Genomic DNA, 14837 nt, shown 5'->3' with positions numbered 1-14837 from the left:
AGCTCTTCTTTAACTTTTGAACTCTAAAGTCTTTTGGTCATGATCAGTTTTCCTGAGAGATCTGGTTGTTCTGTCCTTATATTTCAGAAAACCATCTATCATCTTCAGGGGAGTTTCTCTTACATCATAGAGTTTAGGGAGGGAACTCATTTGAAATTCTTAGTGTCACGTAGAAGATGTTCTGTAATAGTGCAAAACTGCACACACAATCCCGACTTCGGTATCATCAATTTTACATGAGTAAATCTTTCCTTTTCATCCATATCACCTCTGATTTTATTCATTTTACCCAAGTCGCATTGAAATATGAACAATCTCTTCACATTAGACCAAGTAAAGACAAGTTTTCCTGCTGACATTTATCCAGAAATGAGAGTGCACCAACTTGTATTTCCCAGTTTTAAAGCATTCATCTTCATGATGTGTTGATGAGTAAAATGTTGTGGAAACAAAATGGGCACAAGAGTTTTGGCTGAGAGGAAATGAAAATGTTGAGCGGCTGAAAAGTGGTTGGCTGCGAGCCTGTGGAAGATTTGAGAGGCAGCACTGAATTTATAATCCATCTGACAGCAACAAGCTCCATTCCTCCCTGGAGTGGCATGCCTCATCTTGCACACAGCTCAGAGCCAAAAACACATGAAGATGTAGACCATCGCCCAGATTAATTTCTCTGTTCCAAACTGGCTGACGTAGCAGCATCAACCCACCTTGGTAGTTCTGGTCTCACAGGTGCTGGTGAACAAAGAATCACAGACTCCTTGGTCTTTTGCTGTGTTGATACCAGCGGTGCACATATTATCTTCCAGCACTGTTGTGCAGCACTGCTCCTGCACTATCCTGTATGCAAGACAAATAAACACAGAATACTATCAGTGCATTTGCTCTCAGCTGTCTCCATAACACCTTGAGGCAAAGCCGCTTTTGCCTTTAAGTGTAGCCAATTAAAATCAGCCCAGGGTGAGGCTGTTGGGGATGTCATACATCATGTCATATCAAAATTGTGAAGATTAGTGTGCTGAAAAAACCTTGAATTAGTTTAGAGGATAACACCAGCTAATACTTGCTTTAAAAGCACGTTACATTTTTATTCTGTCATTTAAGAAACTAGTTAGAACCATATTCGAGTGTCAAACTAAACAGAAACCTCTCTCATGTCTTCCTACAGTCACTTAATCCCCCCTTTATCATAAGCATGTTATGTCCTGAAAGACCAACAGTCAGAGAACAGTCAGCCGCTGTTTGGGTGACTAGCAGTTGCCAGAAAATGCAGTATGTTTGCAGTCAGCAAGCATCAGCAAAGACGACTTATTCAGGTATTTCCTCACAAATAAGTAATGACATGTCATAACTCTGCAAAACATGGCTACAAGCAGAAATAGAGCTGCTTGTCGATACATGAAGTATTGCACCAGACCTAAATTACAGCAAAATATTTTAATGGTCTTTTGACTGTCAAAAGCAATGCCAAAGTTAAACCCTACCAAAATATAAATTGCTTAATGTTCGGATCAGATTTTACTGCTTTTGTCCAGACTTTTCTTTCAGAGCCATCCAGTCAGTTAAGAGAAGGTGACTCTCTCTGCCTGGTCTGTATCCATCTCTTAACAGTAGTTTTACAGGACAGAAAGCATACCCCCCTCCCCAGCCTCTCCTTTCTCCTTTCCAACAAACCTCTTTGTCAACTCTTACCAGAAATCTCTTTCCACATAAACCGCAGCACATCTCAAATTCACGTCAACGCGCACACCTCCTCTGCAGAACCTTTTAAGGCTACGCTGCTCTGTCTCGACTCTCCCCTCGTTTTCTCCCATATTTTTGGTGTGTGAAGCAGACATCCATATTTCCTGTTTTTGCCTCTCTCCATCCTCTCTCTATGCTGCGTTTCACCTCTAAGGTATTTCCTGAGTTTGGTAACAACCCCCCCCCCCAATTACACATATGTCCTCCCCTCCCTTCAAATACAACCCGCTCCCCCACAAATCCCTGCCTTCTCCCTCTCTTCCCCTCACACTGTAATTTAGACAAATTTGGGATTACTGGTGGTGGCTATGGCAAATGTGTTAGCCATCAGTGTTCGCAGCAGCTGAGCTCTCTGGCTTAGGGGTCCTGAACCTGTGGCAGAACACCTACTAGGGTTACCAACAGACCTGTCATTATCCCATCACTATTAGTGTTTCCTGCTCTCACATGTAGTGAATAATGTGTCCAGAGATTTATGGGAGTAAGGTAAAGTAATCTCATAATAAGGGTCTACGGACATTTCCCCCTCATGCATGGTGCAAGCCTCCCCTGGGGACAATACAGCCAGAGCTTCTGTACAGCTAATAGAAAGTGGCAGACCATGACAAAAAGTGTATGCTTTAATGACTAGCAAATGTGGAAAATCCCTGGGTGAACCTTAGAAGCAGCCCCTTTTAAACCCTATAAGTATGAATCACAGAGAGAACACCTGCTTACCTGCATGTGGTTGATCCAGAAATGAGAGGAATGGATGCACAGTCTTTGTTGTCATTTCCATGCTTCTGGCCATCTTTGCAACAGTTGTCTATTGAGACGTAATCTTCTCCTGTGAGTGCAAAAACAAAACAAAACAACAACACAATGTTTTTGGGTTTTTTTTTTTTATTTGTAAAAATATAAAAGAGGAAAAGAGGAAATATAATGCCAAAATAAGTCTTTTTTTTTTTTTTTTTTTTTTTAAAAAAAACATCTGCAGAAGGACCTCACATGAAGCACCAGAGTTGAGGTGGTAGAAGTAGACGACCACCCTCCCTGAGCCAGTATTCGCTGGCTGCTTTCTGTTAAAAGGTAGATTTTTCCTTCCCGATGTCGCCTCATGCATGCTCAGGATGGGGGATTGGATCAAAGTCAAGATCCAATACAAGCTGTTGGTTTTCCTTAACTGGGCTATTTTTATCAGTTGGATTACACTGGTGTGTCTGTATAGTGCCCTGAGAGGACATTGTTGTGAAGTCGTGCTATACGAATTGAATTGAATTGAATTGAATTTGTCTGAATTGAATTGAATTGAATTGAATTGAATTGAATTGAATTGAATTGAATTGAACTGAATTGAATTGAATTGAATTGAATTGAATCTGTATGAAACACACCTGCCTGATGTTTAACACACTCACCTTAAGACAACTATTTTGCTATTCAAGCTGTTCATGATTAGTTTTATTCAGCAACTTATAAACACGAGGTTTTCTTTTGATTGAGTTTTAAACATGAACTAACCCAGACAGGAGTCTGCAGCGTACTGCATTTGAGCATTCTTTGGAAGATTTTCAAAATCTTTTACAACCCTGCGGGAATTTCTCACCAAAGATAATGGATGATAAATATGTTGTTGCAGACACAAAACAAGTTTCTTTTCTTTTGTTTTACTGGAGCACGACCAGCTCTGTGGTGCTCTGGCTGTTTATTCATGTGGATTAGAGACTGTGGAATGTCTCGACTCTGTAAACAATCAGCGGTTGCATTCACATGGAGGAAATTCTCTTGTCCCCGGTTTGTAGGATCTGCAGTACGTGAAGTAGCTTTTTGTTTTCTGCTTTGCCTGTGGCACAAATCAAGATCAGGATGCCAAATAGTTATAAAAAGTCCCCTGGGAAAAACAAAGACTGGAAAACAAACTCACCGTGAAATAAATTCTGTTGAGCCAGGGTAAGAAAACACATATCGTCTGTGGATGGTGACTAAATGCTACATTTTTGAGAAGAATGGTTGTGAAATGCACAGAGCAAATCGCTTTGTTTGAGACACAGCATCTGCTGTGAGAGGTCTGGAGGGAGTGAGCAAGTTTAAAAGTCAGATTACATTGGGAGGACAAGTGTCTGGAATACTAGTCCTCAGTTTCACAGAGTTGCTTCTTTTCTCCCAGAGGGCCAGGAGGAATTTTATAATAACCATTAAATCAAAACAATCACAGTGAGGCAAAAAGCAGGAATCCTCATCACAAACTGTCTCTTCGCTGATAAATGTTGTAGAAACTCTGCAAAAGTCTTGTGATAAGAACCAGTTTGTTTTCCAGAGTAGTTTAAAGGTTCCCATAAAAACATGTCTGCATCCCATAATAACCAATGGGCAAGACACATCAAGTGACACTTCATCAGCGTAACTTATAGGCATGCCTTGTTCAAATAAAGTTATGGAGAAAATGAAGCCTGCAATTACAACACTGTAACCACAGCTGCTACATGAGAGTTGAGACCGAAGTAAGGACAGAAGATTTATTACTGAACACATTAGCTGACTCACAGAAAGTCTGGCACATCCTCTGGCCAATAAAGCAAGTAGAAGCTTGGGTAAAATGAGATGGCACTTTTAACAGGATTTCACATGGGTCTACCAAGACAGCCCTGAGCCTCTCTGGCTTTGAGTGGTGGTAAAATGCCAGCAGCACATTTCAGTGAAACCATCACAGAAACACGAGATATTAGTGGCAATATGGACAGTTTAAAAAAGTTAATAGGCAAAAATCAAGTAGCAGGCTTTAAATCTTTCTGCTGCAAAGCAAACGTTTCCTCTGCAATGTCATTTTAACTCACCTTACATAATATTGCAGTTGATGGATTTCAATTTACTAGATAAGCGAATCAAAAGCAATCTTTTGAAAAGCAGCATAAAAAGTAAAAAATGTAAAAAATAAGGGCCATAGAACATTATGAAAACATGCAGTATGCAATATCATTGTTGAATATTCCAAAGACCATGTGCATGTTACAAAGTATTTAAACATACGGTACTAATTACAGGTGCACTAATGCAGCTGCGTACAAATTCTTCATCTTTGCAAGCTAGTTTGTTAACAAAAGAAGAACTTCCTCCAGGTTGCAGCCCTAATAACTCCATTTGTTTCAAACTAAATGGTTTTGCCACCTTGACATTGCAAATTTTCATATTGCTACAATGTTATATTTTCAATATACTGTACAGCTCTAGTTTACATTGCCTGGTTGAAGTTGATAGCATTGGATGGCAGCACAGGTTACCTTAATGGTTGAAAATCAGTCAAAGACATGGTTGTCCTAGTTAGAGGAAAAACTATAGAAGTAAATGAGTTACATTTTATTTGTTTTAGCACCTCTTGTGGTATGCAATCACAAAGTGCTTCGCGAGAGCCAGCAATATAAAAAAATAAAAAATAATAAATAGATTTGAGAAGCTGTGTTTGTTAACTGACAGAGTCCACCCATCTCAAGTCCAAATGAAGATGGGGCCCCATCAGCAGGCCCTGGTCTCAGGACCTTAGGGACCTGCCAGGGAGATATGGCTTCAAAAGCCTGCTGACATAAGATGGAGCCTGTCCATAAAGAGATCTCCAGATCAGTAAAAGAATCTTGTATTGCACTCTAACATAAACTGGAAGCTGTGCACTTGCATCAAGACAGGGGTCACATGAGAGAACTTGGAGGATTTTGTCAGAAGACTTGTTACTGCTCTAAAGCTTTGTTGCTAAGACAGGTGCATAGTCCACTGCAATAATCCAATAGTGATGAAAGAAATGAAGAGAAAATATAGCAACTGTGGTGGACATCTAAAACGGCTAAAAAGCTCTTGTCTGGAACATTTTAATCATATCTGGAAAATCAGCCGTCAGTCGTGTAGGATTTTTGTTTCCGGGCTCAGAACAGAACAACTGGTAAGTCACATCCTTTTCATCTTTGCTTTTCATTTCCTCTCATCTACATAAAATGTTCTTCAAAACAGGCAGAACACTTTTTTTTTTTTTTTTTTTGCATATTAGTGTAAGTTTTTCCCATCCTTGTAATTTCTCATAAAGTTTTTATCACAGTTTATAAACCCATATCAAACACTGCAGCAGAAACGGATCAAATCAAATCTGAGGGACTACCTTTAAACTGCTGCTTGCTTCTTGTGTTTTATCAGCGGAAACAAACCAGGCACAGCTGCTCTCTGGCTCAGATACTAACTGCCAAAAAATACCATCTTGGGTAAAGGTGCTGGTTGTGATGACTGTGAAGTTCTATCAGAGCAGCACGTGGCTCGCCAGGGTCCATATGCCTCATGTAAACAAAGCCTGACGGCCCCGCCCACACAGAGTAGTTGGCTGGGCAAGATGTCATAACAGAAGAGATCATCTTCTTCTTTAATGTACTCATGACTTTTATTTTTGTTAAATGGCGACTTTGGTAGACTTAGATCTGGGCCATCCCTGTGGTGGCCTCTGTGTTCATGTTGGGTCTTGGTGTGGACCGATACTCAACATGTCATTTCCTCATAGCTGTGTCAAAGCCAGATTATATTTTAAATATGCTAAAAAATGGGGTTGAGGTTGCTTTGGGTGTGTGTGAGAGAGAAAGAGACAGAGAAAAGAGTAGGTGTGTGTTTTTTATTGTTTTATACTATTTAAATTTTTTGTGCATTTTATTATATAAAGCACTTTGTGCTACTCGTGTATGAAGAGTGATTTATAAATAAAATTAGATTAATTGATTCACTTACTTTTTCAGAACCGGCTTGTACACACATTTTTGCCCATGACACATCCGCCCCTTTAAACAAGGTAGTCTAGAATGAAGGGTCACATGTGTGGTCAGAGGACCACGTGCACCATCATGCACCTTAGTGGCCCGGCTGCGGGCATTAAAAGTGCGAATCCTGCCTGTCTGTGAAGACCATCACTATCTTGGTGAGACACTGGTCTGACATAACATCACAGCATACCAGGACACTTGACCTTTGACTTGAGGCGCAGAAAGCAGAAACAACACAGGCAGTGAGGTCTCTAACTTCAATCACAGCTTCTGTGGAACTGCATTTTAACACCCTTCATGTGGTGTGACGTCTCCTTTTACCACTTCATAGATCAAAGTGATCCAGGCATAAACAAAGGTGGGGGGGACACTATAGTTTTGGACAGGATTCTTATCTGTCACAAATGTGTATCTGGATTTAATCAATAGAGTTAATAGGTGCACCAAGTTGTTTTTTTGGTTTTTTTTTAAAAATAAAACTAACTCCATTCTCACTCAGTTAAAACTGTAAGCAACAGGAAATTATAAAAATGAATCAATAAAGACACAATGAATCTAAACCAGCATCTCTGTTATTTTCATTTAGGTCACGTGAATCATGATGTATTTAACACTGGCTCATTTCCATACAGACCTGCAACACTTTGAAGCACCCACTTTAGAGATCTGCTTTGATCACATGCCCCAACTAGTCCTCCTCAGCCAAACCATCATTTCCTCGACTCTCATTGTCATCTGTTTGATTCTTACAGTAAATATCTTCAGCAAATTTAAATGTACGAAGTGATGAAGCAGAACAGGCCTAATATTAATCACTGCTGCTGTCTTTTCTGTGTGGGCTTACTTGTCTCAATGAAGTCGTCACGTGCACAGCCTCTCACACAAAGGTAACTTACCTTGACCAAGGAGAAGTCCAACCAGGGAGCAGAGCAGCACAACGCGCAGAGCCATTGAATGGAGGAACAATCAGCTGGAAGGGGCGCAAAAAACGGTGTGGGATCCTCGATTCTGCTTGTCTCCGGGATACGTGAAGAAACGGCAGCGCTCCTTTAAAAGGACGGTCTAAGTCTGCGGGAAAGAAGTGGATGTGATGGAGCAGGGAGTCGCAGTTGCAGCGTGACTGGAGGGTCTAATTATGGCACCGTGAGGGGCGGGCTGCGGCCACAGACACCAACTTGTTGCATATCAGGAGTTTTTTTCTTTTTTTTTTTCTTTTTTTTTCTGTATAAACTATTTAATTTTCCCCTAAATAACATTTCTTTTCAGACTAACAGAATTTATAGTCATTTATCACTTCACATTGACAGTGATGTCATGGAGTAAAAGTTCATATTTAAGTTTTAAAAAGTATAAGTAGTAAAGTACTGTCTTTTTTTTATTATTATTATTTTTTATCTAAAGCCATATTTTTTATTTTAAACATAATTTTTCTCACACCTTCAAGCCATTGTGCTGCAAAGTAGGTTGTGCGTGCACACATGGAAATTGTCTCCCCCATCAATGGCAGCGTAGTTTTTCAGTCTGTGACTAATAATTGTAGTGATTACTCAACATCTGGAGCTGATTTTGGAGTATTTTAAAAATGTGTTGTGGCTATGTCCAGACAGTAAGCCCTGAAACCTGATAAGTTAAGGTAGGCAGTTATATAAAGAACAAGAAATCAAACTTTCTAGGAGTCTGTCACTGTTCCCTACTGGCTGTTCTCCCTATAAGTGCACAACAGGTCCTTCCAGTCCACTGGTTAAGCCTTTTTTTTTTCCTTTTTAGGCTAAATGAAAGATTCTGCAACTGTACCACAATGCAGTCAGCCAAAGTGATCATGGATTGGTATAAACAATCCACACACACACACTCACAGTCTACCAGACCTGGCAAGACGTGCAGAAATAATTGCTAGACTGCATTATAAACCTTTTACCAACCTGCAAATTCAATCAGTCTACTGACTCTGGGCATGGTGACAGAAAGAGGTTAAATGATCCTCTAATCAAAGCCATATGTCTCCACCAATAGTCTAGCCAGTGTCAAGATACATCACCAAGGACTTGATGTGATGGCACCGCAGGCACACAGGAAAACCCACAAGTATATGACAGTTATAAATGGATAACTACACTTGAAAAATGTCACGCCTCACTCACTCTTCAATTCACAGTCGGAGCTTTTTCTTGATTATTATACTCCGTTGAGAGTCTCTCTACAAGTCCACATTTTAATAGACTGTATAAGTGATTTGGGACTACCTGATACTGTGATTGGAGGGGATGTAAATCTTGTGTTTTTTAGTTGTTTTATTTCAGCTGACTATTTAGGTGCCTGGGTCCAAGATTTAATTGTTTTAGAAAAAGCTACTTTAAGAAAAATTGCCCCTCATTGTTGGTGGTTTGAAAGCTAAATAAAAGAACTTGAACATGATGGAGCTGGTCACATCACATCTTGTTATTTCTCTTCATCATTGCCTTAGTGTTGACACACTTAAGAGTTCTTATTTCCCTTTTTACTCACACTGTACCTATATTGCCACAATAAAAAAAATCCCAAATTCAACTTTTGCAAGCAGGAAAAGGTCTGTTCAGGCCAGTCCCAACCCTCTACCCCCAAAAGGTAACAGGAACATTTATTCACATGTGCAAAACAAAACTGTGTCACAATCTTTGGTTGGAAGTTGTCAGATTTCTATGTACACACAATGGGACTCAGTACTGAAGAATGGTTAAATTGCCTCAGTTCGGTTTTCATATAGTTATGTTAAAAACTTCTTTTTTTCTTCCCTTACTGGAAATGACACAGTCATCTGCTAAATGCTAATAATATACAAGGGGATGTCATTGTTGGAAAAAAAAAATCATTCCCATGTCTTTTTATTTAAATTTGAACAAAAGTATACTCTTCTCCATAATCAGTGGAAAAGCCTTGATTAGCTTTAGAAATCAAACACACCTTTTAATGAGCTAAAAGCTTTTTGCATGTCTCCACCGATATTTTTGACCATTCCTCTGTTGTGATGAGCTTGCCAGGCTCAGGGCTTGGCTAACCATCTCACGCACTATTAATGTGTGGGGGTAACCTCTCGTGTCTTCCAGCCTACCAGAAACCGCCTCCTCTTCCTCCCCCACTCATTGAAGTTTGATTCTTAACAAGAAACAGCAGCAGGAGCTGACCTCCAGCTAATAGATGGAGGAAATTGGAGTGCCCGCAAGGTCACATTCAAACGGTGTTAATCTTGTTGTGTGTGTGTGTGTGGGGGGGGGTGTAGTTTAGTTCCTTTGAAGCTCAGCTTGTCTTGCCACATCTGTGTCAGTCTGCAAAGTCACTATCATGGCCATACTACTCTGTAAGACTCAAAGTACCTGCTTCCCGAATACAAATGTAGAAAGTTTGAAGAATAAAGTGACTTTAGCCACCTCTGTGGTGAAGAGTAATAATAATTTTCACTTTAGTGTTCAAATTTTCATTAATAACTGAAACTCCATGAACTGATTTCATGTCATTTTGCCCCCCCCCCCCCCCCCCCCCAAAAAAAAGTAACCACAAAAGAGTCCAGTTTCATTCCTCTTTCAGCTGCAATACGCTTTAATAATTCATACATTTTTGATGATTTGAATGTAGCTTATTGTAAATGTTTTGACTTTTACTCTCTATAGTTCATGTGATGTTGGCAGGAGGAATCTAAATGTTTAAATGGCTTGAGCTCCTGTGCAACACCTTTTTCCTGTGGATGTGAACATGCGTCAAGAGGAGAGAGCTGCGAGTCAGCAGGTAGAGGCTCCAGTTTAATTTCTGCAAAAGATTCTTCAGGAAAGATGAGCTTCAGCTGCTTCTCAAACATTTCCTTAAGTTTCCACCGGGTTCTGGAAGTTTCAGCGTCAGCCTGGCATGGAAAGAAGATGAGGGGAAAGAGCGCAGAGATTTACTAGAAACCTTTAAGAGCTGAACTATCCCGATGAGTGTTTTTGCAAACAGTTCAGTCTGCAGTACCTCAGTGGCGTCTGCACGTTTACCAAAGATGAGCCTGATGTCTGAGACTAACTCTGCAGGGCTTTGATAGCACAGTCTCGGCTCAGCCTCCAGACGTTGTTTCACAAGGGACAGATTCAACGGTGCCTCTGAAGTCATCAGGTCATTAACACATGCCTACAGTATTTAGAAAGGGACAGATAATAAAACAATAAATCTTCATGCCCAGATGTTAAATGAAGTCATCAACAGCTTTTGGTCATGTCAGAAATGTCTGTTAGAGATTATATACTTTTAACCAGATATTGTGTGATGATTTATAATATATTTGAAATAATTCTAACATGGCAGTATGAAGAACAATTATGTTCTTTATGCAAGCAGAAAGAACTCGTATATTTATAATAAACGACTGAAGTTTCTGATTCGTTTCTTTTCAGACAAATACTGCATATTACATGTAATTAAAATTACAATTACAGTAACTCCGTCTGACGTTAATCCCGTAAACCTTTAGACTCTAGTCAGTCGTGCTTCCAGACTCACCGATGGGAATGCGGATCTCAGCTCACTGCATAACAGGTGAAGCAGCAGCGTCTCACACTTCTGCAGAGGTACGAGAAAAAAATACATCTGACTTAATGTCTGTCAGCTTATAACTGATACTGAACATATTTTCAATTTGACACAGTAAAGTAAAATAATGCATTTAAGTTTAGTCTCTTAGACCTGTTTATCCAAATGTTGAGTATTATCTATTGTTTGATTTTTGCAGAGCAGCAGTTGAAACATTGTACACAAATCTGTCTCGGCCTCCTCAACGTTTACTAAATTAGTATTATATTGCTAAACAATGTGTAAAACCCACAAAATCTTTTTACATCAAACATCCACACCACTGTATTATTAAAAGGCTAAATATGTTCAAAGTGTCTAGTTGGAAAAGTCCAGAGCAGTTTGGTTCTGGAAAACATGCTTCCTGCTCAGGAAACTGGTTGTCCTATGTATTTTTTTTCTTTTATTGTTTTAAAGTTTGAATTATGACCATTATGGATGAAGTGACAGTAAGCCAAGCCAGTGAGTTGGATTAGTGACTGAGTGGCACTCAATTGCAAAACATGACAAAAAAAAAAAAATCATTAGTCCAACACAACTGAAACACTGCTCAACAAAACTACTTTTCTTAAGGCAACCACAACCTATTTAATAAAAAAAAAAAAAAAAAAAAAAACCTACATCACAAATGCAATATGCGTGTTGTCTTACAAAACATTATGCAGTATATACAATCAGGGTTTTGCAATACAAAGCAAGTTCAGCACAGCTAGATGTCCTTTATGATTAATAACATTTAAATGTTTGTTCAATCTAATTTTGTTGTCTGGGAAATAACCAGAGCAAGAATCAGGTGACTTTCAGTCAACTTAAATCCTAAACTCACCATAAACTGTCCCAGAGCAGGTAGTAGCCATGTTGATCCAGCCAGGTTAAAGGGAATTCACATTTATGAAAACTAACTTTTAGCTTAACATAGCTTTTAAAGACATAATTCTAAAGTTGTTGAACTGCCTTGGGAAGAAATAAATGAAATATCAAAAGTACAAAAAAAAACTAGAACTCAAATCATATATGACATAACACAACAAATAAAGACATCACATTAACATTTCATAAAACACTTTTAAGTTACAAACTACGACAACAAAACACAGTAATCCCCATGTTTTTCACCTCAAGGCCACATCAGTGTGAGTGGAAGTCGCTTTAGTAAATCCTCAAGAAAAAGTCTGACAGGTAAGAATACAGCGAGTCTATTTCCAGTGAAATAAGTTTTAAAAAGTAGTTAGCTAGTTAGTTAGTAATTAGCTGATTCCTTTAAACCTTGACTTAAAAGACATAAAAGTAAGTCCATCAGCCAGCATAGTGTGCAGTCTGTTTGTTAATTCTCCAGTAACATAGTGATTCATTTGAAAGAAGGAAACAGATCTGAACTGCAGGCAGATAAGTCAAGCACACACACACTGAGTCTATGAAGCAATGCTGCTCTGAGACGTGCAGAATTAAAGTTCAACAATGTCCTGCTTTTCCAACTTTTCTGTTTTACTCTGCTTCTCCCAACTTTTTCTTTCCGAGCGTGTTGCAGGCAACAAATTGTAGACATGGACAATTCAAACACTGATAATCATTTATTCATATTAAAGAACAAATTAAATAAGTTAAACTTTAAACTATGCTTGCATTACGCTGATGTCAATTTTTGAAGAGACTGTTTCTTGTTTTTGTTTTAAGACAAGAAAATTTTGCTGTCCATTTAGTGGTAATCAGAATAAGGAAATTGAACTCAATAGATTAGGTGGCATTAGTGTTTTCTTAGCAAAATAGAAAAATTTTCAACGATATTGAAGTATTAAAAACACACAAACACACACACTTGTTTTTACAATTTCAGTGTTTCTGTCAAATTTTCTGTTTTATAAAACATAAAAGGGTACCAACTCGTCTTTCCGTCAGGGTTAACCCTCCTTCAAAATATGTCTCTTTCTTTACTGTCTGGGTTTCAGCTTTGCAGTCATTCTCCATCTCAGACATTAGCGGGTCACGACAGAATGAGCAAAACCATTCCCGCCTGAAAAGACCCAACAAGAAGACAGACAGTAAGACAGTAAGCAAAAACAAACTTTATATCACACGTGCAAAATGTGCAAATTTCTCTTTCTACAGTGTACGACAAGTCATTTATTCTGGTAAAAACATGAAAAACACAAAAACAAATCATGAGCCCTGGCAGTTTCACCCAAGACCAGCCATAAATATATCCTGACAGAGCTTGCCTGGGAGATTTGAGGAGAGTTGGAACATGGCACGTAAGATGAAAAACGTTGGCACACTTGTGGCAGCGCAGCAACTCTCCACCAGTCTGACACACGACACACAAAGCTTCTTCCAGCCCAGCTTTGGCTTGTTCAACCTGCTGCTCTTTTTGCTCCAGACCTCTGGCTTTACACTGGTCCATCCATGAAGGCCTCTGAGGTTTGTCATCTGGGCTTTGAAAAGGACTCGAGACCTTGTTTTCGTCGCTCTGAGAACTGAGCAGGAGTTGGTCCCCCGTGCTGTCGGGGAGGCTAGCTTTTTTTCTGGAATATCCCTGAAATTTAACAGCAGAGTTAAAAAAAATGACCGAAAAGAATAAACTAAAGCACTGTGATGATTCTGTGTTATGCAGAGATGCTGGATCTGTCTGTAGACTGATAAACAGTACAGTGACAAGAGATCATGATCTTTCTTTTAAAATAAAAATATTCATCCTCTTGGCAAACATCCAAAATGAAATCAACATAATTTCAATTACTGAGATGAGAGGAAAAGTGCAAATACATCTCATAAAGTCCATGGAGATAAACATCCAACGTGTTTGGGTTTTTTTGTTTTTTTTTAATAAACATTTTTTCTGAGGAGTTTCACATTTGAAAACTATTTACATTTTTCTTCAGTAAATATATTGACCATTCAACCATTAAACTATATTTGTGTTTGTTTTCTTTTCCTTCAAGCATATTTCCATTCAACCTCCATAAAGATCTTCATGTCTCTGATGTTGACAACATTTAATGATAACATCTCTCTGCTCTTGTTGTCAATCCACCGGTGCCTAATAGCCATATTTATATTATCGGGCCATGTGGACCAGACCTATCAAGTCTGTGTTCTGGTTGGAAAAGTTTGGTACGATGAGATCTTCTTATAATAGATTTCATTGTTGTCTTGTGGATAGGAAGAAGCCGGAGTACTCAGAGAGAATCTGTGCATATGTGGAAAATACAAACTCCACATAGAAAGGTCACTATGCAGATCACCCCAACCCCAGCTGGCTGGAAAAAAACAAATAACAAACTGCATAAGTCCAAGCAACATAACTAGTTTTTCTGAGAGCTATTAAGTTTACTCATTTTGTTGTTTAGCATTTGATATATAAATAATAACCAAAAGAAAACACAATATCTTATTGACGAAATCTGAATTTAGTCAGCTCCATTAACCAACATGTTTCTCTCAGTTAAAGTTAGATTAAGCCCCCAAAAACCCAAGGTCAAATTTCTATTGGCCTTGACACACACTGGCTCACCCAACACACACATAGATACACAGATACACACACAGATAGAAGATCTGCATTTATGCTTATCTTCAATAAATTACTGACATTGTTCTCTTTTAACAATGTCTTGATTATATTAGCTCTGTGTTTTTCATTGCCTGAATGGAACACGGTCCAACACTCAATTTTTCTGCTGGCTTTGAGACATTTTGTTACACAAAATGAGCATTCACTCAACCGGAATGATACTTTACTGCCTCCTTACAAAACTATTATCAGCA

General features: G+C 38.9%; 2 protein-coding genes across 2 annotated transcripts in view; both read right to left on the bottom strand.

The window, feature by feature from the left end:
• Positions 1-7518, bottom strand: part of fbln1 (fibulin 1) — a 40162-nt gene extending 32644 nt beyond the window's left edge. Inside the window, exons 1-3 of the mRNA XM_079247182.1 lie at positions 7400-7518; positions 2458-2566; positions 708-837 (exon numbers count right to left, since the gene is read on the bottom strand). Coding sequence (XP_079103308.1) covers positions 708-837; positions 2458-2566; positions 7400-7454 — 294 coding nt within the window. The 5' untranslated portion in view covers positions 7455-7518. The remainder of the gene's footprint in view (positions 1-707; positions 838-2457; positions 2567-7399) is intronic.
• Positions 7519-10134: 2616 nt separating this feature from the next.
• LOC306768544 (transcription intermediary factor 1-alpha-like) overlaps positions 10135-14837 on the bottom strand; it is a gene marked incomplete at both ends in the record, with an annotated part of 11415 nt that continues 6712 nt past the window's right edge. The window contains 5 exons of the mRNA XM_079256943.1: positions 10135-10374; positions 10482-10637; positions 11007-11066; positions 13008-13086; positions 13292-13605. Coding sequence (XP_079113069.1) covers positions 10135-10374; positions 10482-10637; positions 11007-11066; positions 13008-13086; positions 13292-13605 — 849 coding nt within the window. The remainder of the gene's footprint in view (positions 10375-10481; positions 10638-11006; positions 11067-13007; positions 13087-13291; positions 13606-14837) is intronic.

The sequence above is a fragment of the Telmatherina bonti genome (assembly GCF_933228915.1).
Source record: "Telmatherina bonti genome assembly, chromosome: 2".
In the NCBI taxonomy this organism is placed as follows: domain Eukaryota; kingdom Metazoa; phylum Chordata; class Actinopteri; order Atheriniformes; family Telmatherinidae; genus Telmatherina; species Telmatherina bonti.
This window is presented reverse-complemented; position numbering and strand designations above follow the sequence as displayed.